The sequence below is a fragment of the Jaculus jaculus genome, chromosome 2 (assembly GCF_020740685.1).
Source record: "Jaculus jaculus isolate mJacJac1 chromosome 2, mJacJac1.mat.Y.cur, whole genome shotgun sequence".
NCBI lineage: Eukaryota > Metazoa > Chordata > Mammalia > Rodentia > Dipodidae > Jaculus > Jaculus jaculus.
This window is the reverse complement of record NC_059103.1, coordinates 44,726,503-44,751,426: the sequence shown is the minus strand read 5'-3', so window position 1 is coordinate 44,751,426 and position 24,924 is coordinate 44,726,503. Positions and strand designations below refer to the sequence as shown.

The 24,924-nt window shown below is 42.4% G+C and overlaps 1 protein-coding gene across 4 annotated transcripts in view; it reads right to left on the bottom strand.

The window, feature by feature from the left end:
- The window catches only part of Epg5 (ectopic P-granules autophagy protein 5 homolog), a 131,242-nt gene that overhangs the window by 51,947 nt on the left and 54,371 nt on the right, over positions 1-24,924 (bottom strand). For all 4 annotated transcript variants that reach the window (XM_045142858.1, XM_045142859.1, XM_004656818.2 and 1 more), the window contains exons 12-23: positions 19,845-19,999; positions 18,540-18,680; positions 14,738-14,902; positions 12,459-12,578; positions 11,156-11,415; positions 10,450-10,590; positions 8,580-8,724; positions 8,170-8,367; positions 7,166-7,276; positions 5,219-5,341; positions 2,826-2,992; positions 1,404-1,625 (exon numbers count right to left, since the gene is read on the bottom strand). In XM_045142858.1, coding sequence (XP_044998793.1) covers positions 1,404-1,625; positions 2,826-2,992; positions 5,219-5,341; positions 7,166-7,276; positions 8,170-8,367; positions 8,580-8,724; positions 10,450-10,590; positions 11,156-11,415; positions 12,459-12,578; positions 14,738-14,902; positions 18,540-18,680; positions 19,845-19,999 — 1,948 coding nt within the window. The remainder of the gene's footprint in view (positions 1-1,403; positions 1,626-2,825; positions 2,993-5,218; positions 5,342-7,165; positions 7,277-8,169; positions 8,368-8,579; positions 8,725-10,449; positions 10,591-11,155; positions 11,416-12,458; positions 12,579-14,737; positions 14,903-18,539; positions 18,681-19,844; positions 20,000-24,924) is intronic.

Below are 24,924 nucleotides of genomic sequence, written 5' to 3'. Positions count from 1 at the left end.
TCAAGTAATAGCATGACAAATGACCAGGAGGACAGCATGTAAGAGAAGTCAGGACTATGAGTTTTAAGTAGAAAAGGGTACAAATCATACAATTTTCCCTGTCAGCCTCTGACTCAGTGATACTGATGGTCACTTTCTGAATGCCTCACCAAAAGAGGACTTAAGGGAGGGCAAGGGAATATCAAAGACCTGTTCAAAGCAAAAGCCTTCCTTCCACTGGATAAGGCTGGTAAAGAAGATAGTTTTGGGCTAGAGAGATGGCTTAGTGGTTGAGCGCTTGCTTGCTTGTGAAGTCTAAGAACCCCAGTTCGAGGCTCAATTCCCCAGGACCCACGTTAGCCAGATGCAGAAGGGGGCACACACGTCTGGAGTTCATTTGCAGTGGCTAGAAGCCCTGGCGCACCCATTCTCTCTCTCTATCTGCCTCTTTCTCTCTCTCTCTGTCTGTCACTTTCAAATAAATAAATAAAAATAAAAATAAATTTTAAAAAAGAAGATAGTTTTCCTTCAAGCAAGATAAGGAAAGAAATCATTCTGGAGGCTAAGAGCAAGCCCTAAGGGCCCAAGGTCAAAGAAAGCCTAAGACCTTGTGCTCAAAAAAAAATGCTAGGTTTTGGGCTGGAGAAATGGCTTAGTGGTTAAGGTACTTGACTACAAAGCCAAAGGATGCAGGTTCAATTCCCCAGGACCCACATAAGCCAGATGCACAAGTTGGCACATACATCTGATGTTCATTTGCTGTGGCTGGAGGTCACATGGTGTGACCATTCTCTCTGTCTCTTTCTTTCTCTCTCAAATAAATAAATATAATACTTTTAAATGCTGGGTTTCCTCACTGAGCTATTTATAGAGTAATTATTAAATGACCATGCCATTTTTTTATTGTCATGGTATAAGACAACTATTGGAATGAAATTAAACTTACAAGCAGGAAGAAAAAGAATCATACAAAAAGAATCCGCACCTTCTGGGATATGCAAATACTGTACTTCAATTTATAAGCAGTTTGGGGAGGTTACTTGACTCCTTGTCCCACATGGAGTCCAGAACCACAATTAGTTTTTATTTAGTTGTTTATTTCTTTATAGGAGATATTCTACCAGGCTCTGGAAGTCAGATGCCTGCTGTAATCAATTGTGAACAAATCAATTTGTTTTGGTTTATTTCTTTTCATGTTAAAGAAACAGAAGGGAGTATCAGCCCTTTGGTTACTGCTGAGACCTAAACACTCAAGCTACATCCAAATGGCTGATTCACTTCTTATGAAAATCATTCCAAGGTGACTCAAAGCCACCTTCCGTTTCAGTCTGGCAGGGTAAGAGAGTAGCACCTGGATTCTGTATCACTCCAGCATAGTACCTATGCCAAGAACAACAGTGCAAATGGCAGAACAGCCTTCTCACCTCACCAGTTCCATGTGCAGTTCTGGCGACGTCAGGTAACCAGGAGTGCCAGCCTGCCGCTCTGGAATCCCTTCACTGCCCTCTGCTGGAACACGGAGGGCTTTGCTAGCAGCATGGTGGAAGTCAGCCACCTCAGTCAGGCGTCTCTTCATGTCTTTCAACAAATTAGTATGTGCAGGACTTTGAAAAAACCTTCTTCCAATGCAGCCATCTATGGGTAACCTTAACAAACATAAGCACACATTCTATGTGGCACAAAACAGTAGTCAATGAGCAAGTTACTATGTCTAGACACGCCAATAAATGACTACTTATCTCTCCATCAGAGGCTATTCTGATGGTCCAAAACTATCAAATTCTGGAACAATTTTTAGTCTAGCATATTGCTATGACTATTCTATGACTTATTGATAATCTCTTACCATGCCTAAGTTATAAATTAAACATCCTCATAGTATGTATATAGAAGAAAGACCATGTATCTAGAGTTTGGTGCTATTCAGGGTTTTACATATCCCCAGGGGGTCTTGGCATATACACTCTGGAGATAAGAGAAGACTACAACATGAAAGTGATCTTAACAGAATTAAACACTACATAGACTCAAGGCATCATCACTACTTAGAGGGAATGACCAGTTTCAAGATGGTCTCTTCTGTTCATGAAGAACTTGCTGTCTAACAAAAACCAGATGTAACAAAGTCAGCAGTATCTTTATTTTAATGATGTGTGTGGCATTTGTGGTATGATATGGTGTGTATGAACAGTGTATGCACACATGTGTGAAAATGCACATGTCCAATGCACATGCATGTGGAGATCAAAGGCAAACATTAGGTGTCCTCTTATCTATAACTCATCCACTTTTATTTTCTCGAAAAAGAGTCTCTCACTGAACCCAGAGCTGCCACTTTTAGTCAGAGTGGTCTTAGACTGCCATGGGGCTGGGATCTGAAGTAGAAGCTAGAAGCCATGTTTGGTAAAAGTGGATAGTTTGAGCTGGCCAAAGTACTTAGCTATGCAGTGGATCTATTCAACCTTTCCATACTCAGTCCAAGGGTTATCAGTCACAGCCCACCTTCTGTTCATACATACACTATGCACTGTACAACATGAGGTTCCCTTACACAAGTCCCACAGAGGTCACACACACAGCCTGAGTGTGGGGCAGTTTCTCTCCCAATGTACCTCAACTCCTCTGCTAGACCTTGCCCAATTCCCAGATGTTGTTCTCACTGGTGGGTGCAAAGGAGGGTAAAGAGAAATTGCTACAAAATACCCCAAACTCAACAATGATTTAGTCTACTAAAATTTAGATAGGGAGAGATTCCTAGCTAGTGGTCACTAGAGAGTGACTCTAGCTCACACTCCAGAGTTCAGAAGTGGGATCCCAGGAACATACTATAATACAGAGTACCATACCCATATTGTGGTCCTGGACGATGAAGATACAGGAGGAAGAACTTCTGCCAAATGAGTGGCAGGAGAGGGTGATCAGAAGGTGTGACGAGAGCCTGGTGGGCCCAGCGATAGATCAACAGCCTCTGTAGGGATGGGACGATGGGGAGCTTCAGCTGGGCCTGGGCTTTCTACAAGAGGAGACAGATTTAGCAACCCCAAAATGAACATGGTTAAAAACATTCTGTGTTTCTAAGTGATCCAAATGAAATGTTAAATATTTTTTATGTAAGGAAGAAAAAAGATCACAAAACACTTTTCCAGCCTATTAGTTGACACTTCAACCTCCTTGGAAGTAAGACAGTTTTCTGTTAAGTCATTTCAAAGACCCCAGAATCAATATGGGTCTTAAAAGTCATTTAAGGGGGCTGGAGAGATGGCTTAGCAGATAAGCGTTTGCCTACGAAGCCCAAGGATCCCAGTCCGAGGCTCAGTTCCCCAGGACCCATATAGGCCAGATGCACAAGGGGGCGCACGCATCTGGAGTTCATTTGCAGTGGCTGGAGGCCCTGATGCACCCACTCTCATTCTCTCTCTCTCTCTGCCTCTTTCTCTGTCTGTTGCTCTCAAATAAATAAATAAAAATAAACAAAAAAAAAAGTCATTTAAGGGGTTGGAGATGTAGCTCAGTTGGTGAAACACTTGCCTGGCATGCATGATGCCCTCTATTCAATCTTCAGTACCATGATAAAAAAAAAAAAAGGTATAATTTAAAGCCCGTAAGCCCAGCACTTGGGAGGTAGAGGCAGGCAGACCAAGAATTCAAGGTCATCCTTGCCTATAAAGTGAGTTCACAGCCAGCCTGAGCTACATTTAGAAAAGAAGCATCTGAGACTAAATGCATTTCCATTTCTGAGATTCCTCTGCATATAAAACACTACAGAGCAAGGAAATCTAAAGTAAATCTGTCAAACAATATCTATCTTGGAAATTTAAAAGGCTGCTGAGCCAGGCATGGTGGCGCCATGAGTTCGAGGCCACCCTGAGAATACAGAGTGAATTCCAGGTCAGCCTGGGCTAGAGTGAGATCCTATCTCAAAAAGACCAAAAAAAAAAAAAAAAAAAAAAAAGGCTTCTGAGAAAGATGACTTCCTTGACAAGCTCTGAGACTCAAAAGTGCCATCTATCCTATGACACCTGAAATGGATAAAAGGTTTCTAAATCAGCCAATGAGCTAGAAAGGGATTAAAAGGTGGGAGAAGATGGGATGACTTAAGGAGAGGGTATTGTATGTAAGTAGAAGAATATATTCCGGGGTGGGGGGGAGTCTAACAGCCTAAGTGAGGTCAGGGGAAGAAACTGGGTAAAGGAAGGGTAGGAGAGGGCTAATCAAATTTTATGATGATAAGCCGGGTGTGGTGGTGCACACCTTTAATCCCAGCACTTGGGAGGCAGAGGTAGGAGGATCGCCAAGAGTTCGAGGCCACCCTGAGAATACATAATGAATTCCAGGTCAGCCTGAGCTAGAGTGAGACCCTACCTTAGAAAACCAAAAAAAAAAAAAAAAAAAAAACAATTATGATGTTATGAATATACCATACAGAAACCGACCTCTTTGGATAATGATGTACCGAGAAGCCACAGACTGCTACTAGAAAGTTTTCAGGGCCAGGGATGGGATAGCTTCCAGTGAATTGTTGGCCAGGGAGGTCCCCGGTGCCCCCAAAATATTAGAGGCCATTGCCAAAGCTCTTGGTTTCCCACCAGAACTAGATGGTAAGACCCTATTGATGAAGACTCCACATGCTTGGGCTGCAAGGTCACTGAGAAATCTTGCTGGGGCTGAGCTGAAAACCTCCTCCCAGTAAACCAGCTGACAGAAAGATGGAAAAAAAAAACATGCTGCATGCAGCCGTATGGGGGAGAGAGAAGTCATCAACAGTGGTAAACAGCAGTGGGCAATAGGTCAAATGTGCCAACTGCTGCAATGGTGGCATGTCTATTATGGGGGAAACCATCTAACTGGACTGAAGGCCCAATCCATGGGAGGGAATACATGCCTGGTACTGAAAACCTAGTCAAAAGCCTATGGCAGGGGAGGTCATGAGCCCTAGGGGAGTAATATTTGCTGTTGTCTGGTTATATGCATACTTTATGCTCACCAAACTGCCCTGTAAACACTTTCCCTTCACTTGGGGAGGAAACACACTCCACTCCTGGGCTGTGACTCTAGCTGATAAAATGGACCTTGGGAAGCCAATCCACACTTCATGACATAGGGGTTTCAAGAGTCAGTGTGGTGGCTATGCTCGCCATTCACAAGAGCAAAAGCCTCAGGAGTCCATGGCTACACCAAATCCCTCAGCATTAGAGTGTAAGCCACCTCCTATCACTCACACGCAGGACTACCACTGCACCTTTAGAGCTTGGTCAGGGGTAAAAGTAGAGTTTATAACCAGTTCTCCTTCAACAACTCTCCGGAGCTGGGAGTCTTCTTCAAAGATTGATTCCATGTTCAGCACAGTCCACGCAAACCAAACCTATAAAGACACCAGGCAAAGGAGAGGGAAATGAGCCACTAATTCCAGAGGACTGGGAAGATGGCTTACCAGTTAAGGTACCTGCCTGCAAAGACAAAGGACCCAGGTTCGAGTCCCCAGTACCCACATAAGCCAGATACAAAAGGTGGTGCATGCATCTGGAGTTCATCTGCAACAGCTGGAGGCCCTGGCATACCTATTCTCTCTCTCTCCCTCCCTCCCCCTCCCTCAAATAAATCAATAATTTCCTGGGGCTGAAGAGATGGATCAGCAGTTAAAGGCACTTGCTTACAAAGCCTGACGGCCAGGGTCTGATGCCCCAGTATCCACATAAAGCCAGATGCACAAAGGGCACATGTGTCTTGACTTCATTTGTAGTGGCTAGAGGCTCTGGTATGCCCATATTCATTCATTCATATTCCCTCTCTCTCCCTCTCCCTCTCCCTCTCTCGCTCTCCCTCTCTCCCCCTCCCCTTCCCCCTCCCCCTCTCTCTCTCTCTCTCTCTCTGCCTCTCTAATAAATAAAAATATTTTTAAAGTAAATATATAGCCTGGTAGTTCACAAGTTGAAGTCTTTTCTAGGGCTGGGGTTATGGCTCAGTGGTAGAGTGCTTGCCTAGAATGTGTAAGTCCCTGGGTTTCAGCCCCAGCACTAGAAAACAAACAAACATATACCTATTGCTAGATCTCTGGCAGCAAAACCTTAGTTTGTAAAACTATTATGTATTTAATATTCCTCTATATTCTTGTCACATGCATAAAATTAGACAAATGAGATAACTGGAAAATGCTAACTTCCTTTAGAAGGACATTCATTCACTCAGTAATATTTGCTACAAGCTCAGCAAACAAGGGATGGGAAAGAGGGCCAGACCTAGGTTCTGTCCTGAAGAAAGTTTCCACCTACTAGCATCTTCAAGAACAATATATAAGTAATCAAAACTATGAAGAAGCCAGGTGTGGTGGTGCACGCCTTTAATCCCAGCACTTGGGAGGCAGAGGTAGGAGGATCACCATGAGTTCAAGGCCACCCTGAGAATACATAGTGAATTCCAGGGTAGCCTGGGCTAGAGTGAGACCCTACCTCAAAAACAACAAAAAAGAAAAAATGTGAAGGGACTAGGATAAGGACTGCACTAGGTGTAGAGTGCTGCATCAGAAACTTTCTAGAGATCGACAAGGAAGATGTACGTGTTCTAGACATTCAGAGAGACAGGGATAAACAAACACAGGTAAGTGTAAGGAGCCAGCTCAATGACAGGAACACCAGGAGGTCAGGGGGCTGGGCTACAGGACATTATGACTGGTTTACTGGTTTCAGGGATGAAGCAGACATTATTTTCCACAGTCTGAGAGGTTGCAATAGTGAGGACAATAATGCTTGATGATGGTAGTGACAGGGCCAAAGCTTAATGCACAGTATGTACCAAGCACCATTCTGAGCGCTGTGCATGAAAGTACAATCATATTCCCGTCTGACAAGGAGGAGACTGAGGCCAGCAATGTAAGCAAGCTGCCCCAGGCACAGAGAGAGCAAATGGCAGAATCAAAACTGAAACCCGGGCTTCCTGGCTCTAGCAGCCACCCTTAGCTTGTCTGCACTCATGGAGCCCCTAACCTAACCTCAGTTCCTGCCTCTGTACAACATGAACAGTGGCAGCCCCTCAAAGAGGAGCTGTGAGGATTAAATAGAAGCAATACACTTACACACAGAAAGTGCCAGACAAGCATGGGTTACTGTGGACTACTAGTAATTTATCAGTAAGTATGGTAACAATGTTAAGGTTCACAAAGATCCTACATGGTCCTCAGTGGACTCTGTACCTGAGTGGGCGTGGCCAAGCCCTCCACGAAGGAAGGGGTGATGTTGCCTGCCACGATCCAGCTGACCAAGGAAGAGATCAGACTCCGGTCACAGTGGTAACCCAAAGCATTCTACAACAGGGAGAAAAGGGCAACAGTGAAGAAGCTTTGAAGAAAACCTCATCAACATTGCTACTTTCAAGAACTAGCCACATTGAAAGGTTCTGGTAAGACATGAATTTCATGGTGCATGATATTTTTTTTTAATTTTTTATTTATTTATTTGAGAGTGACAGACACAGAGAGAAAGACAGGTAGAGGGAGAGAGAGAGAATGGGCGCCCCAGGGCTTCCAGCCTCTGCAAACGAACTCCAGATGCGTGCGCCCCCTTGTGCATCTGGCTAACGTGGGACCTGGGGAACCGAGCCTCGAGCCGGGGTCCTTAGGCTTCACAGGCAAGCGCTTAACCGCTAAGCCATCTCTCCAGCCCCATGATATTTTTAATGCTGATTTCAGTGCACAGGTGTTTTACTGAGAATTTCTGTGTCCTCAGGAAAACAGGTCTACAGTTTTCTTTTTTGTTGTGTTCTCATCTGCTTTTGTTATCAAGGCCATATTAACTAACTCAAGACTTTGTAACTTTTGAAGAATGCTGGTCTAAGTTCTTCAAGGTCTGATAGGTCAGCAGTGAAAAGTATCTGACATGTGCAAAGCATATGATATGCATGTATGAAAATATCGTAATGAAACCCATCATGTGTACAATGAATATGTGCTGAGAAAAAAAGACGACACAGCTTTCAAGAATGAAGCCACTGGCAGCAGCAGTTCCGGCAGCGCACTGCAGAAGACCGTAACGAGTACTCCAGCGACCTCCCAAGGTGCTTTCTCCTCTGGTTTCCCCGGGATCTGTGTCAGTGGGCTATGACTGCTAGGAAGGTCAAGTTTCAACTGTGCATTTAAGAGAACCTTTTCAAAGATGCCATCTGGTCAGTGACTGAAGCATAAATACTTTCAAAGGTTACCTTGTGCTGCTGGTACAGTAGCTTCTGCACACAGTCTTCCTGCATCAGCTGAAAAGCCGTTTTACACAAGTGATCCATGAGGAAGAGGATGGGCTGTTCCCGGTACCAGAGGTGCTGACTTATGAGAGCCTGAACCCAGAACTCCAGCACAGCCACAGGACCTACTTCGTTGGGCTGAATGCTTACAGATATGTGTGCCTGTGGAGAAGCAGCTCACATGATGTCAAAAGTAATAACCGGCCCCTACCATGAAAACAGCTACAAAGTGCCACCTACCTCCACTAAAGCCTGTATCTGTTAACCATTCTGCCCCCAAACAGTACCAAGTAGTTCAAATGCCCATGTCATAAACATGCCAATATCACAGGTTTGGCCGGGAAGAAGGGCAAGAGTTGATTTAAGGCCCTGACCTGTATCATGCTGTTGAGAAGCTTCACGTTGTCCCAGTGGCTGGCTCCTGTCAGATGCTGTGTCACCTTGTGGGTAACCTGTTGTGTGACACCCTGAGGTACACCACTATCCAAGTGCAGGAACAGGAGGAGGTGTGTCAAAAATCTGTGGAGCACACAGGATCACACCTTACCTTCCTCACAGGATCACACCGCACTTTCCATTTAGGAGGCGCCTGATCTGCCAGCAGTTGTCTGTCTGTATGTTTGTTTAGTGGGGGGTGATGATTTTCAAGGGGTTGGTTTTTTTAAGACAAAGTCACATATAGCTCTGGGTGGCCCCTAACTTACTATAAAGCTAAGGCTGCCCTTGAACTCCTGATCTTCCTGCCTCTACCACCCAAGTGCTGGGATTCAATGAATTACTACAGCCAACAGTCACCCATGTTTATTTAGCACAAATTCTAAGTGAATTTCTTCGGTTTAATCATTACACATACCCTTTCTGGAGGAGTGTCACTGCTCATGGTTTACAAAGGAGTGATCTAGGGTTAGGACAGGAGCTGCGTGCAGAGGTCAATTAGATGTGCTACAACTGGTTGATTACTTATTTGTGTTGGGGATTGAACCTAGAGCCTTGTACATGCTAGGTAAGCCCTCTATTACTGAGCTATATCACAGGTCATCTTGATAATGTCAGCAACTAATTACTATGAAGAAACAGAAAAATGTTAAATTAGTTCAGTTTTAAACCAATGTGCTATTTCAGACTTCAGATAAATCGTAAGGAATTTCAGAATAAAGTCTGTATATTTAATGTAGGTTAAAAGGAATCCTATCCACCCAGCACAAGTGTGATGAACAAGATAAACACATGCAGGCTAAAGGGCATCAGAAGAAAATACCCCAAACAGCTCTACCCCTTCCACCCCTCTCACCTCTCCTAATAAAACTGAGATGTCCACATTATTCTGTTCCCAAACTTGACAAAGTGTTCCAGATGCTAACTTTAAAAAAATTTTTTTAAAGAAATCCCAGGCCCTAACTTTTCTAACCAAGGTCAAATCTCCAGAGGAGGAGTCTGGGAATGCATATTGCATAGGCTGCCTCAAGTGATTCTCATCTCCAAGCAAGTCTGAGTCTTATCGAACGAAGACAGTCAACAGAAAGTTGAATGATGTCCTGTGTCCTGTATACACTATCTGCCCCTTGATTATACTACTACTGGGCCCTCTCACCTCTCATCAGTCTTCATGAGGCCTGTGCATGCTCAAGTCCCTGCTCCTTGGGCAGGTCACGTTACCGTGCATTGTATGTGTTCACAACACTGCACTGTGCACACAGGCTCTGTCAAACAACTCTTTCTGCTGCTATGACAACAGCAAAGCCATTTGCTGCTCAATGTCAGGAGCACTATTCCCATGGTCTTGTGGAAACAACTATTCTTTCAGATACTAATAAGCTCTCATAAGCAATTCCAAGTTAAATGAAATGGGAAATACCTGTCATAATAGAAAGCTGGAATCAGAATCAGGCATGGTAAAGTGCACACCTTTAATCACAGCACTTGGGAGGCAGAGGTAGGAGGATCATTGTGAGTTCAAGGCCACCCTAAGACTACATAGTGAATTCCAGGTCAGCCTGAGCTAGAGTGAAACCCTACCTCAAAAAGAAAAGAGGTGATATCATTGAGCCAAAGCACTGTTCACCTACCACATTCTAAACTGGGGTACAAGTTTTCTGCCTCCTGAAAAATTACCATTGAAATACACTACTGAAATATAGGAAAATTCCATTTCTATTACTCCAGAAACCAGAAAACATAGTGAGTTGCACTTGCCAAATGGCCTCTACAGAAGGTCTCTTATCACAGACAGACAGACATACTTACTGCTCATTCTTCAGGAGGTAATACTGGCAGGGGTAAAACAAAGGCAGAACTTTATCTAGGACATGGACTACTGCTCTCAAGTGCCTTGACTGGACCAGGATTCCCAGCAGTGGGATGCCTTCTGCACAGAACTTCTCAATGCTATGGAAACAGAAATAAAAATGTATCCCACTTCTTTTGTTCATTTGTTTTTCAAGTAGAGTCTCACTCTAGCCCAGGCTGGCCTGGAATTCACTATGTAGTCTCAGGGTGGCCACAAACTCATGGTGATCCTCCTACCTCTGCCTCTCAAGTGCTGGGATCAAAGGTGTGTGCCATTACTCCCGGCAAGAGGGGGAAATGAGAATACCAGGGTAACTTGTTCATGAAACTGCATTCCTGGCTTATCTTCTACCCACATTCATTCACTCTACTAGCATTTGCTGAATATCTACTAAGTACAAGTTCTGAAGATATAAAAATGAGTAAGAAAAAGATCCTATATCCCAGAGCTTGGTTTATTAAAAACATCCACTTGATTTGCTAAATAAACATGAGTGAATTTTACACACTGCCTCCCTCTGATAAATTATTAATTAAGGCCTAATATTTGGTCCTAACTGACCCCTTATAGTTTTAACAAATACTGCAGGCCTTAGGATGTGAACAATGAGAATCCAGAACTCCTACCCACAAGGTACCTAGGAATTCAGCCCAAACACAGTACCTGTGGCCCATTTTTGTCATACACAAGGCAAGATAACAGCCAATGGGCATGCCTGCTTTCACAGCCTTCAGGAGAGGATGAAACGTGGGTGACTCTGTCATGTCAGGTACTATGCTGGAGAGGGGAACAACTGGACAACTCTGCTGTGTTCCATAATCATTCTTGTGCAGTTTTAACCTCAAAATCAAATTCCAGGCCCACTGGTTAAATGAGGTCTCAGGAGTCTCTCCATATCGAACAATACTGGCCAAATAAGAAACCTAAAACAATTACTCAAATTAGTGACACACAAGTGAAGCCAGTATCCTCACCCACCCCTCTCTGTTTATGATAAATAATATCCTGTCCTTTAAGCAATGTTTGCTGTGCTATATTAATGCAGTCTCTCAATCATACCTCACCACTTCCACTTATTTGCTTTGTGAACCTGATCCCAGTCAGTTCAAGAAAAAGAGAGTAAGGACTAGAGAGATGGCTTAGCGGTTAAGACACTTGCTTGCAAAGCCTAAGGACCAAAGTTCTATTCCCCAGTAACCACATCAGCCAGATGCACAAAGTGACACATGCATCTGGACTTCATTTGCAGTGGTTAGAGGCCCTGGAATGCCCATTCTCATTCTCTCTATTACTATATCTTCCTCTCTCTCTCTTTCTAATAAATAAATAATTTCTTCTTTAAAAGAAAAGAGTGGTACACAAGCTGATACATGATGACTGGCATGCTGGTAAACAGTAACAGGAAGTTAGGTGAGGGGACTTATTCTCAGTGTTTGCCAATTTAAGTGGTATAGAAGCCTCTTACCAAGACCAACTTCAAATGATCAATAACATCCCATCCTAGCCTAAAAAGGTCCTAAAAATTTAAGTCAGCTCACCTGAGCTATTACATGTGAGCTCAACCTATCTCTGCAGCTCAACTCAAATTCTCAGATGCTAACATGGTCTGCTTTTTAAAATTATTGCTTTTTATTCTCTTAAAAAGGTTGTAGTCTTATAAGGACTACTTTGTTGTTATTGTTTTGAGATAGGGTCTCACTCTAGCCCAGACTGAACAGGAACTCACTTTATAGTTCCAGGCTGGCCTTGAACGCACAGTGATCCTCCTACCTCAGCCTCCCCAGTGCTGGTATTAAGGGTATGCCCCACCATGCCTGACAAGGGCTACTTTTTTATATAACATTAGAAGTCACATTTAAAATCTCAAATTGCCAGAAATATTCATAGAAATCAAAGGGTCAATTCATCTTCCCAGGCCCTTTCCAAATAAAGGGTTATGTTTTTAGTATATCAGAGGAGTGAATACCTGCTTCACACTTTCAGAAATAAGCCCAGCATAGGGCTTCTGTGCAAGATACTTCTGGTAAGCCTCGAGAACTATTAAGGCCACTTCAGTATGGACTGCTTGATCCAAATGAAGGGTGTCCTTTGAAAGAAAAAAAAATTAACAAATATGCTATTTTAACTTACTCATGTAGTCCTTTAAATAAAAAAGGCAGAACAGTAAAGCAAGGCATTAGATAAAGAAATTGAATGTTTCAAAGTCATATCACCTATAAGTGAAGGTGTAAAATGATAATAGGGGCATTTCCTTAATATAATCTTAAATCTAAAGAGGTATTATACTGTATCAAGTTACATCTGAACTTGCCCAACCCTAACCAAAAACAGTACACAACTGCCTACCCCATCCTACAATCCCCTAAGATTTTGGGTTAGATTTGCCACAAATCAGGAAAGTGCTTAATGCTAAGGAAAATACTTAATACCTCAAGTCCACATTCCTTTTTGTTGTTCTGTAGTCAATAAAAATAAACATTCAAATAGTAGGTAAAATACTGCCGCATAGGAGCCTAAAGTTTACCTACAGAATTCAAGCTTGAGAAATGCACTTGCCTACCTACAGAATTCCCCAACCAATTTTCCTTTACAACTTTCCAAAATTCTGCTCCTTAACTCTCTACTCTAGGCAGGAAGTGAGGGAGTCTGCATGCAGCAATCAGAGAGAGGGGAGACTTAGGAGTTCCAATCACAAACTGGAGAACAGCCACTGGGACTCTGGCCCATCAACCCTATAGTGAAAGAAGACCCAGGTGAATCCATGGGCAGTCCCAGGTGGCCAGGGACGACCTGTGAAAAAAGCTCCCTGGCTTCAGTTGCATCATCCATAAGCAACTCTATGTTAATGGCATACCATACACAACAGCTCCAAGCATTAAATGACTGGCTTAGAACAAAAGCCATAAGACCTTGTAAAGGGCTAATTTTTCCACCTACCCACATTATCCCTTTAAAAGGTTCCTATTCAGGGACTGGGGAGTTACCTCAGTAGATAAGCAAGGGTGAGGATCAGAGCACCCACATAAGTGCCAGATATGTATGGCTGCCCACCTGAAATCTCAGTGTTTGGGAGTTGAAGACAGGGGATCCCCACCCAGGGCAAGCTAGCCAGACTAATTTAATTGGTCAGCTCTGAGTTCAAGCCAGAGGCCTTGCCTCTGTAAACTAAGTGGAAAGCAACTGTGAAAGACATCCAACATCAACCTCTAGCCTCCACACATACACGCACAGATCAAGGAGCTAATTAATAAAACTTATGGTTAAAAAAAAGGAAGAAAAGGTTTCAACAGTGAAAATCACTTTACATGTCATCTTGGAAACATGCTGCATAATTTTTTTTTTTGTTTTTCGAGATAAGGTTTCACTATACCCCAGGTTACCTGGAATTCACTATGCAGTCTCAGAGTGACCTCAAACTCATGGCAATTCTCCTATCTCTGCCTCCCAAGTGCTAGGATTAAAGGCATGTGCCTCCATGCCCAGCAATGCATAGTAGTAAACTTTAATAATAAACTATTAGTAACTATAGCACTGAAAAAATTAGCACTGCCAAATGTCCAACATTATCACAAAGGTTTACATCTCCTTTTAAGAGGTCTCCATCACTATTTACAGATGGGCAACTTAGGCCCAGAAAGTTCAGGAAGCTTGTTCAGGGCCACACAGTCAGGAGGAAGCAAAGCTGGGCTCAGAAGCCAGTCAGACTGGCTCAGTACTCAGACTCATGAGGAGTACACAGTGGATTAGAAAACTCTAGCAACAACATGCAGACAAACTGCAGAGGGAAGAGCCCAGGACAGGAGAGGTGATCAGGAGGAGCCACTCTAACTGTCAGAGATGAAACAGCATATACAAATGAATGGGAGAGAGGGAGAGGGGAGGGAAGGTGGGCAGGAGGAAGATCCTAAACTCTGAAACAGCCAAAAGAATTTGTAGACCTAGTAAATGACACTCAGAAATACTAACAATGGGCTAGAGAGATGGCTTAGAGGTTAAGGTGCTTGCCTGTGAAGCCTAAGCACCCAGGTTCAATTCCCCAGTACCCACATAAGCCACATGCACAAGGTGGTACATGCAGTGGGAGTTTGTTGTAGTGGCTAGTGGTCCTAGTGCACACTCTCTCTCCCTCTTCCCCACCCCTCAAATTAATTAATTAATTTTTTAAATGCTAATGTTTTAAGAAACTGCTTCCTTGAAATTGATGCATGTAAAACCTCCTATTTCTTGAGAATAACTAACACATACCTGTTCAGTAAATCCCCAATTCAGTCCTTCTAGAATCACACAGGCCAACTTATTCTTCACAGCTGTCAGACTGTAATTCAATAACCAATCTCGAATCACAGCTATTTCAGAGGAGGAAGGTCGCCAAAGATACAAGGGCAATTCTTTAAAGAGGTACAAAGAAACCTTTTTTAAAAAGAAAATAATAATTAAATTCAGAACGCAGGGACAATACTACACTAGCACAGTGCACTACTAAACTGATTACAAAAGTTTTTCAAAGAAAAAATGTGGAGTGTAACTTGAGTTTTACAAGTGAAGTGGAAATCATGAACAAGCAAACCAAATGGATTTTAAAACTAATGATGCACCAGAAGTCCACACAGCAATCCTCGTTATACGTCAATCACTTTTTAACAGGTAAATAAATCAATATGTTTCTGTTTAGTTGAGCCACCATACTAAAACACATATTTAAAGCCACGATAGCTCAAAGGAAGGTTACTGATATATATATAATTTAAATTTACAGCCAGGCGTGGTGGTGCACACCTTTAATCCCAGCACTCAGGAGGCAAAGGTAGGAGGATCTCTCTGAGTTCAGGACCACCCTGAGACTACATAGTGAATTTCAGGTCAGCCTGCACTAGTGCGAGACCCTACCTCAAAAAGCCAAAAAAAAAAAAAAATTAAATATATGTATTTTTTCTATTTGATGAAATTTAAAGATATTTCTACTTGCTTCATCCATTTGAGAGAATAAGAAGTAGGTAGACAGTATCAATGAAATAGCAACTGGGAACTAACAACTGTAGAAACGTACCTAACAATAAGTTCCTTTCCCTATGCAGCTCTTTCTACTTATTTATTTTTATTATTTTTTTTTCAAGGTAGGGTCATGCTAGAGCCCAGGCTGACCTGGAACTCACTATGTAGTCTCAGGGTGGCCTTGAACTCATAGCAATCCTCCTACCTCTGCCTCCCAAGTGCTGGGACTAAAGGTATATGCCACCACATCTGTCTATTTATTTATTTGAGAGAGAGAGAGAAGAGAGGCAGAGAGAGAGAGAATGGGCACATCAGGGCCTCTAGCCACTATATATGAACTCCAGATGCATGCACTACCTTATTCATCCATCTTACCTGGATCCTTTGGCCTTGCTAGCAAACACCTTAATTGCTAAGCCATCTCTCCAGCCCTCTATTTTTGCATTTATTCAAAATATTCCATAATAAAAGCTTTTAAATCCTGCTTCCAAAAAAACTTTTAAAAATAAGGAAATAAATTTAAAAAGTGAAGAAAGGCTTAGTCAAGTAGAGTGCTTGCTGCTCAAGCATAAGGACCTGAGTTCAAATTCCAAGAAGCCAGGTAAAAGCCAGTATGGAAGCGCACACCTCTAATCCCAGAGTTGGGAGGCAGAGACAGGAGGATCCCTAGGGATAGCTGACCAGTTAGTTTAGCAGAATCAGTTTAGTGAAAGAGCCTATCTCAAAAATGACGACGGAGAATGACGCCTATGTCTATCTCCAGTCTTGATACACATCACGCTCGCGCGCGCACACACACACACACAAACACACACACAAATAATTTAAATCACTAAGTTTACCTTAATGGGTAACAGGAAAACTATATGAATTTCACAAACAAAAATACAATGTATTCCCTGAAAGGAGATAATCTTTGAAGTCACAGAAGAGAGCAAAAGAAATCATGGCATCAACTGCAGGTTGTCAGCAAAATCAAACACACCTGAGTTGTACTCTCTGACACTTCCCAAAGTATGGTCCTTAGCAGTAGCAGCATCTATCCTCACCCATAGCAAACTCTGAACAAGATGTGCCCTCTCCTACTGGTCCTCTAGAACAAAAAGTTACTCTCAAACACACCCGAACTGTGTCAGGGTCCCCAGCCAGAGTTCTGTAGAGAGTTGGCATCAAGACTGCCCCAAAGTCAAAGCAATCATATTCATCTGAAGACCTCAAAGATTTGAACAAGTCCCTCCAAAATCTTCAGCAAATTCAGAGCGCAACAGAACTACATGTGCAAATCAAGAGTGACAGCACTGTGGATAGAGAAACAGCTCAGTGGTAGAGATATACTCATGGGATGCATGAGGTCCCAGGTTCAAATCTTAGCACCACACATACAAGGAGTGGATGCTGGGCTTGGTGGTATACACCTTTAACCCCAGCACTTAGGAGGCAGCAATAGGAGGATCTCTTTGAGTTTGGAGCTAGCCTGGGTTAGAGAGTGAGTTCTGGGTCAGACTGGCTTCCAGTGAAACCCTGCCTCAAAAAAATAAAGAGTGGAGACATTTTATAGATGTACCTCCTAAAAAAAGCTATCATAGTTTCAGTTTTACATTTATAGTTAAGAACATTTCTGGGCATAATTTAGTATTAGAAATATTATGAGCCAATTTAAACTGTGTCACCCAAAACAAGAAAGCACTGGAGTGAAAAGAACATCATGGGTTCAATCAAAGTGCAATAATCATATGGCTCGCTGAACATTTCTCCGGAATTCACTCCATTAGATTATTATGCAAAACAAGGTAACAAAAACTTGCTGATATGCTAAAGTGTATATTAAGTCTAATTTCAATATCATCTTCAAATACAATTACAATTGTTGTCTTAAAAGAAAAAATGTGTCATTACAGAAAACAAGATAGTGGTTTCTCAAAATATTACAAATGAAATTATGTGATTTAGCAATTCCACTTCTAAGTATATCCCAAAGAAAACTGAAAACAAGGTCTCTTAAGGACACCTTTGTTATACCTATGTTCATGTTCACAGCAGCAATTCTGAAAACAACCCAAGTGTCCAACAACGAATAAATGGAAAAATAAAATATGATATATAAATGCAATGAATTATGAGTCAGGCTTTAAAGGATGGAAAGTCTGATTACAACATAGATGAACCTTAAGGTCACCATGCACAGTGAGATCGATCAATCATCCTTAAGAGGCCACACATTATATAACCCCATTTATATGCAATGTCTGGCATAGGTAGATTTGTAGACATTAGTGGCTTGCTTAGGGATGAAGGAGGTAGAAGAACAGAGAACAGGTAGTGTACAGCTTCTTTGTGAGGTGACAAAATGTTCCGTAACTGACTGGGGGTTGCATATATCTGTGAATATACTACAAACCACAGATATGTACACCTTAAATAGGTGAATTCTATGGCAAATGGATCATATCTTAACAACTACATGAAGATTGCAACAAATAACAGAAATGAAATTTATTTTTAACTTTGCATCTGCGACTAACTTCAGTTGGGCCTTCTTCTTCACAGCTGTTTCTTCCAAGAGTAAAATAAAAGAATTATGAAGCCCAAACAAATTATGAAATAAAAAATACTAACAACCAGCTAAAGTTTAACTATTGTTGAAGGAAGTGCGAAAGTAGACTCTGAGGAGAAAAGAAAAGAAAGAAGAAAGCAAGCAAGAAAGCAGGCAGCCTAGCTACAGATGATTGGGCTTCTGCGTGAGAATAAAAATACTTAGTAGCAGAGGCCAGTAAAGTAAAAAGGAGACATAAAGGGAAGAGAAAGGAAGGGAGGAGGGTACTTAATAGGTTGGTATTGTATATATGTAAGTACAATGATTGAGATGGGGAGGTAATATGATGGAGAATGGAATTTCAAAGGGGAAAGTGTCAGGGGGGAGGGAGGGAATTACCATGGGATATTTTTTTTTATAATCATGGAAAGTGTTAATAAAATTTTTAAAATTAAAAAAAAAAAGAAAGCAGGCAGGCAGGCAGGCAAGCAGGAAGACAGCCAAAGACAGAAGAGGTCTTACCATTCCAACCTGGTCAATGGTCTCCTGAACTCTATCCAAAAGAACAGAAATTATCTCAGGATGAACAGCTGTGATGGACCCCAAAAGCTCCCGGCCAACCTTTGAAAAGGTCTCTCTGGTGGACAGGGTGACATAAGATACCTAAATGGAGGGAGGGGGGAGATGACAGCATAAGGTACAAAATGTCCATGGCTTCTCAGATATATAGAGAGCTACAACGGAAATATTGGCAGCCATATTGGGCAAGTCCTTAGATTCTCAAGGGACCAAAGCCCACTCTCCTCGCTGTTAGACATACTGCAGAGAAAACCTAAAAACTTAAGGACCTCTCAGCCTGTCATTCTGTAGATAAGGAAAATAAAGGTCAGAATGGTGAATTACCTTTTCTGATATAATAGGGACAATGAACAGCAGAGATAAATCAATATTCAAGGCTTCCAAATTCAATGTTCTTTCTACTATGTTGCTGGCATGGATGAAAGAGTGGAGTTTAGGGCTGGGAGTAGCTGGACAGTAAGGGAAAAGAATTAAAGCTACAAATTCCAGGCTGCGTTAAACTGTCTACTTCTTACCAGAACTTATGCATCAAATGTCAAGAACTTGGAGTGGGGAATGGAATAGTATAATACATATTTTCAGAATTCCATATGACAAAATGCCATCCCTTAGATTCTCCATTCCTTCCAACAAGTGCAGAAAGTAGCTCAAAAAGTCGCATTTTAAAAAAGCAATACCTTGGGCTGGAGAGATGGCTTAGCGGTTAAGCGCTTGCCTGTGAAGCCTAAGGACCCCGGTTCGAGGCTCGGTTCCCCAGGTCCCACGTTAGCCAGATGCACAAGGGGGCGCATGCGTCTGGAGTTCGTTTGCAGTGGCTGGAAGCCCTGGGGCGCCCATTCTCTCTCTCTCTCCCTCTATCTGTCTTTCTCTCTATGTCTGTCGCTCTCAAATAAATAAATAAAAAATGAACAAAAAAAAATAAAAAAATAAAATAAAATAAAAAAGCAATACCAAGGGCTGGAGACATGGCTTAGAGGTTAAGCATTTGCCTGTGAAGTCTAAGGATCCCGGTTCGAGGCTTGATTCACCAGGACCCACATTAGCCAGATGCACAAAGGGGGCGCATGCGTCTGGAGTTCTTTTCCAGTGGCTGGAGGCCCTGGCACACCCATTTTCTCTCTCCATCTGCCTCTTTCTCTCTCTCTCTTTGTCACTCTCAAATAAATAAAAATAAAACAAAAAAATGCAATTCCAAAAGAATGAATGGACAACCCAAAAGAAAACATTTATAGAATTTCATATTCTGACCTCATATATCTCCAGAACAATGATTTTTACAAAGTCTTCATCCACGTTGGTTCCTCTGGCCCGAGCCATCTGAGCAAAGGTAGTCAGAAGGCAAATCTCTTCTGAGCTGTTCATGGAGGAAAGACACTTCTCAAAGTTCGCAAAATGCTCTGGATCTGCAAGTTATCAAGAAAAATTTAAGTGGACAAAGAATAAGGTCATATACTTTATGTACTCTTTTAGAAAGGAAAAAATGTTAAATTTTTTTAAATTAAAAAAAAAGGCTGGACAGTGGACTCAGCAATTAAGTATGCTTCCTGCACAAGCATAAGAGCCCAAGAAGTGTCAGACACCACCCAAGTTCAAATCTCCAGAACTCACAGAACAGCTACGTGTGGCCACACACATCCATAACCTCAGTCCCACACAGAAGCAAAGGGAACAGGGAATCACCCAAGCTTGCAAAAAATCAGCAAGCTGTTCTGAGCCAGGCATGGTGAAATATGCCTTTAATCCCAGCACTCAGTAGGCAGAAATAGGAAGATCACTGTGAGTTTAAGGCCAGCCTGGGACTACAGAGTGAGACCCTACTTCAAAAAAAAAAAAAAAGAGGGGCTGGAGAGATGGCTCAGTAGTTAAAGATGCTTGCCTACAAAGCCTAACCACCCAGGTTTAATTCCCCAGTACCCACATAGGTGAGATGCACAAAGTGGCACATGCAGCTGCAGTTCGTTTGCAGTGGTAAGAAGCTCTGTTCACCCATTCCCTCTCTCTTACTCTCTCCACACCTCTCTCTGCTTGCAAATAAATAAACATTTCTTAAAATAAGAAAAGAGGGCTGGAGAGATAGCTTAGCAGTTAAGCGCTTGTCTGTGAAGCCTAAGGACCCCAGTTTGAGGCTCAATTCCTCAAGACCCACGTTAGCCAGATGCACAAGGGGGCGCACGCATCTGGAGTTAGCTTGCAGTTGCTGGAAGCCCTGGCACACCCATTCTCTTTCTCTCTCTCCATGTCTGTCACTCTCAAATACATAAACAAAAACAATTTTTAAAAATAAGAAAAGAGAGCCAGGCGTGGTGGCGCATGCCTTTAATCCCAGCACTTGGGAGGCAGAGGTAGGAGGATCGCCAAGAGTTCGAGGCCACCCTGAGACTACATAGTGAATTCCAGGTCAGCCTGAGCCAGAGTGAGACCCTACCTCGAAAAACCAAAAAAAGAAAAAGAAATTTTAAAACAGACAGAAGAAGAAACTCTATCTCTCAAAACAGGACTGCAAACCAGGAGTGCAGGTGTTTGCCTTTAATCCCAGCACTTGGGAGGAAGAGGCAGGAGGATCGCCATGAGTTCAAGGCCATCCTGAGACTACACAGTGAATTCCAGGTCAGCCTAGGCCATAGCGAGACCCTACCTCAGAAAAAAAAAAAAAAGGGCTGCAGAAGAGCAATGGGGTGGGACAGCTTGTGTTCTGTTAGGCCACTACACGCAAGCTTTCTTCCACTTTCCTACCCTGCCAAAAAAGAATGCATGGGATGCTGCAAGGGCACATACATGTGCCCAGAGCACCCACACACACAAGCAAAAATAAATAAATGAAAAATAAAAAGGAGATATGAAATGAAATGATATTTAGAAACACTTAAAGATATAAAAGGTCGGGCTAGGGAGATGGCTTAGCACTTAAGGCATTTTGCCTGTGTGGTGGTTTGATTCAGGTGTCCCCCATAAACTTAGGTGTTCTGACTGCTAGGTTCCCAGCTGATGGAGATTTGGGAATTAAAGCCTCCTGAAGGAAGTGTATTGTTGGGGGCTGGTTTATGGGTATTAAAGCCAGTTTCCCCTTGCCAGTGTTTGGCACCCTCCTGTTGCTGTGTCCCACCTTATGTTGGCCAGGGGGTGATGTCCACCCTCTGCTCATGCCATTGTTTTCCCCTGCCATCGTGGAGCTTCCCCTCGAGCCTGTACGCCAAAATAAATCTTTTTCCCAGAAGCTGCCGTTGGTTGGGTGATTTCTAACAGCAATGCAAACCGGACTGCAACAGCCTGCAAAGCCAAAGGACCCAGGTCCAATTCCCCAGGACCCACATAAGCCAGATGCACAAGGGGGCTCATGAATCTGGAGTTCATTTGCAGTGGCTGGAGGCCCTAGTGTGCCCATTCTCTCTCTCCCTCCCTATATCCCTCTCCCCCCCCCCACTTCTCTCCCCCCTTCCTTCCTCTGTCAAATAAATAAATGAAAATATTTTTTAACAAGATACAAAATGCTGGGTGTGGTGGCACATGCCTTTAATCCCAGCACTTGGGAGGCAGTGGTAGGAGGATCGCCATGAGTTCGAGGCCACCCTGAGATTACCTAGTGAATTCCAGGTCAGCCTGGGCTAGAGTGAAACCCTACCTTGAAAAAAAAAAAAAAAAAAATACAAAAGGTCTGTCTTTGTTCCAAAATGAATCTCTATAGGAATCAGGAAGAAGACTGGATCTGACAGTCCCTGAAATTCCAACCAACTGAAATATCATGTAGTCTCAGAGGAGACAATTCACACTTACACGCCTCAGTGTTCACATGTCTTAAAAAGTTATTTAAGAAGATTAAATGAGTCAGGGAGCAGTAGTGCACACTATCTTTTTGGGAGGCTAAGGTAGGAGGATGGTGAGTGAGTGCAAGGCTAAGCTGGGCAACACAGCCAGATGAGATGTGAGGCCTAACAACAGTCTCATAAAAAACAAAAACAAAGAAAACCTGGTGGTGCACGCCTTTAATCCCAGCGCTTGGGAGGCAGAGGTAGGAGGATCACTGTGAGTCCGAGGCCAGCCTGGTACTAGAGTGAGTTCCAGGTCAGCCTGGGCTACAGACTCTACCTGGGGTTGGGGGAGAGAGGATTAAGTTACCTGTCACTGATGAAGTGCTTTGTTAATTGCAAAGCACTATGACTGTCACTAGCTGCCACTTTTCCTAAGTGGTGCTGCCAACTTCACAGACAAACAGCACCTCCTGGAGAAATTCTCAGCCTCAGGCATACAGACACTACAAACCAAACTACTTAACACAAACATGGGATTCTAAATAAAGGAAATTGGCTTGTATGAAAATTCAGAACAAAGCCAGGCATGGTAGCACACGCCTTTAATCCCAGCACTTGGAAGGCAGAGGTAGGAGGATCACTGTGAGTTCAGGCCACTTTGAGACTACATAGTGAATTCCAGGTCAGCCTGGACTAGAATGAAACCCTACCTTGAAAAAACAAAAATAAATAAATAAATAAAAATTTAAAAAAATTCAGAATAAACTCATTATAGCCAAAGTCAAATCCCAATGACTGCAATAAGCACTACCTAATACATTCTGTCTACTTCTCAGGACACTACGTGCTCAACAATCCATACTCTATCAGGCAGTTTTGACAAACAACTTTGTAATATATGACAGAAGATATTACAAATATTCTGTAACACACTACAGAGCAACAATTTTACAAAAAAAAAAAAAAAAAAAAAAAGCTCATTTAGGAAATACATTCCCAGAGCTCAGTGGTAGACCACTTGCCCTAGGTTCAATCCCCAATACTGCAAAATAAAGAGAGAATTTTTCAAAGAAAACCAGCAACAAACCAACAATTCTGTTTACATACCAAAGCATTTGAGAAAAAGCAGTTTATCAAATGTCCAGTACTTTCAAATAACTCTGTGGGGCCTTTACAAAACTAATTTTCATTTCCTGCCAACAAATTACATTTATAATGGAAATTACTATCCAGAATATTTTCAGAATAATGAAAACTGAAATTACCATTCCAACTTTGAATGTTTTAAGATACATATCAAAAGAGAGAGGCCTTACATTTTAAAGAATTCTATATAAAGAACAAACGGGCAAGAAGTAACTTTTTTTTTCAAGGTAGGGTCTCATTCTAGCCCAGGGTGACCTGGAATCCACAATAGAGTCTGGGGGTGGCATCGAGCTCACGGCGATCCTCCTACCTCTGCCTCCCGAGTGCTGGGATGAAAGGCATGCACCACCATGCCCAGCAAGAAAAGTAACTTTTTAATTAACCTTTTATTCTAATAAACTTTTACAACACTAACTTTCAAAAATAATGTTTTACTTTTAATCCTAGCACTCAGGAGGAAGAGGTAGGAGGATCGCCGTGAGTTCAAGGCCACCCTTAGATTATATAGTAAATTCCCAGGTCCGCCTGAGCTTCAGTGAAACATCACCTCAAAAAAACAACAACAAAAAAAAGTGCTTTCAAGCACTGAGACATCTCCCCAGCCCAGCATTAACTTTTAATGCAAACCATATAAAAATTCATTTCTACATTTATCATCAAATTTACCTGCTACTTCCTGGTTGAATATTGATCATACTATTATGAACAAATCAACAAACAAAAAGAACCCAGGTTAAACTGGGACCAATTTTTTATAATCCTTGATGTGGAAAGTCTGCTAGTTAAAATATCAAAATAAATTTAAATTACTTTTTGGGGAACTCTTAACTTCAGGGCACATTTTACCCCCATTATCCCCATTATTAAAGATAAATAAAAATTAGAAAGATAAGAACTTCTGATACTTAGTAAATGTTAGAAAGCTAAAACAAAAAGTCAAGCTTACATAGACACAGTAAAAAGTTTTTTAAATTAAAACTTCATATCACAACAAAATTTGGAATATGAAATAATAAGCAAATCAGCCAGGCATGGTGGCGAACACCTTTAATCCCAGCACTCGGGAGGCAGAGGTAGGAGGATCACCATGAGTTCAAGGCCACCCTGAGACTACATAGTGAATTCCAGGTCAGCCTGAGATAGAGTGAAACAAAGTCCCATGGGAAGGCCAGGCCACCCGTGCCTCTTCATGGCCTGGGGCCACATCCTTTACTCAGTGAGCTGCACAGCCTACTTCAGTTCTGATTTGTACACTCAAGAGCCTGGCAGACACTTGGTGAAAGAAGGCACCATTACAAAGGAGACCTACCTAGGACTAAACTGTAGGCCAGGATGCTAACCATACCAGGCACCTCCAAAGGTACTGTCTGTCCTCTGTGGTTACACACAGAACTCGCAGCCAGGGAGCAAAGGATGTGAAACACAGTCAGAGCTGG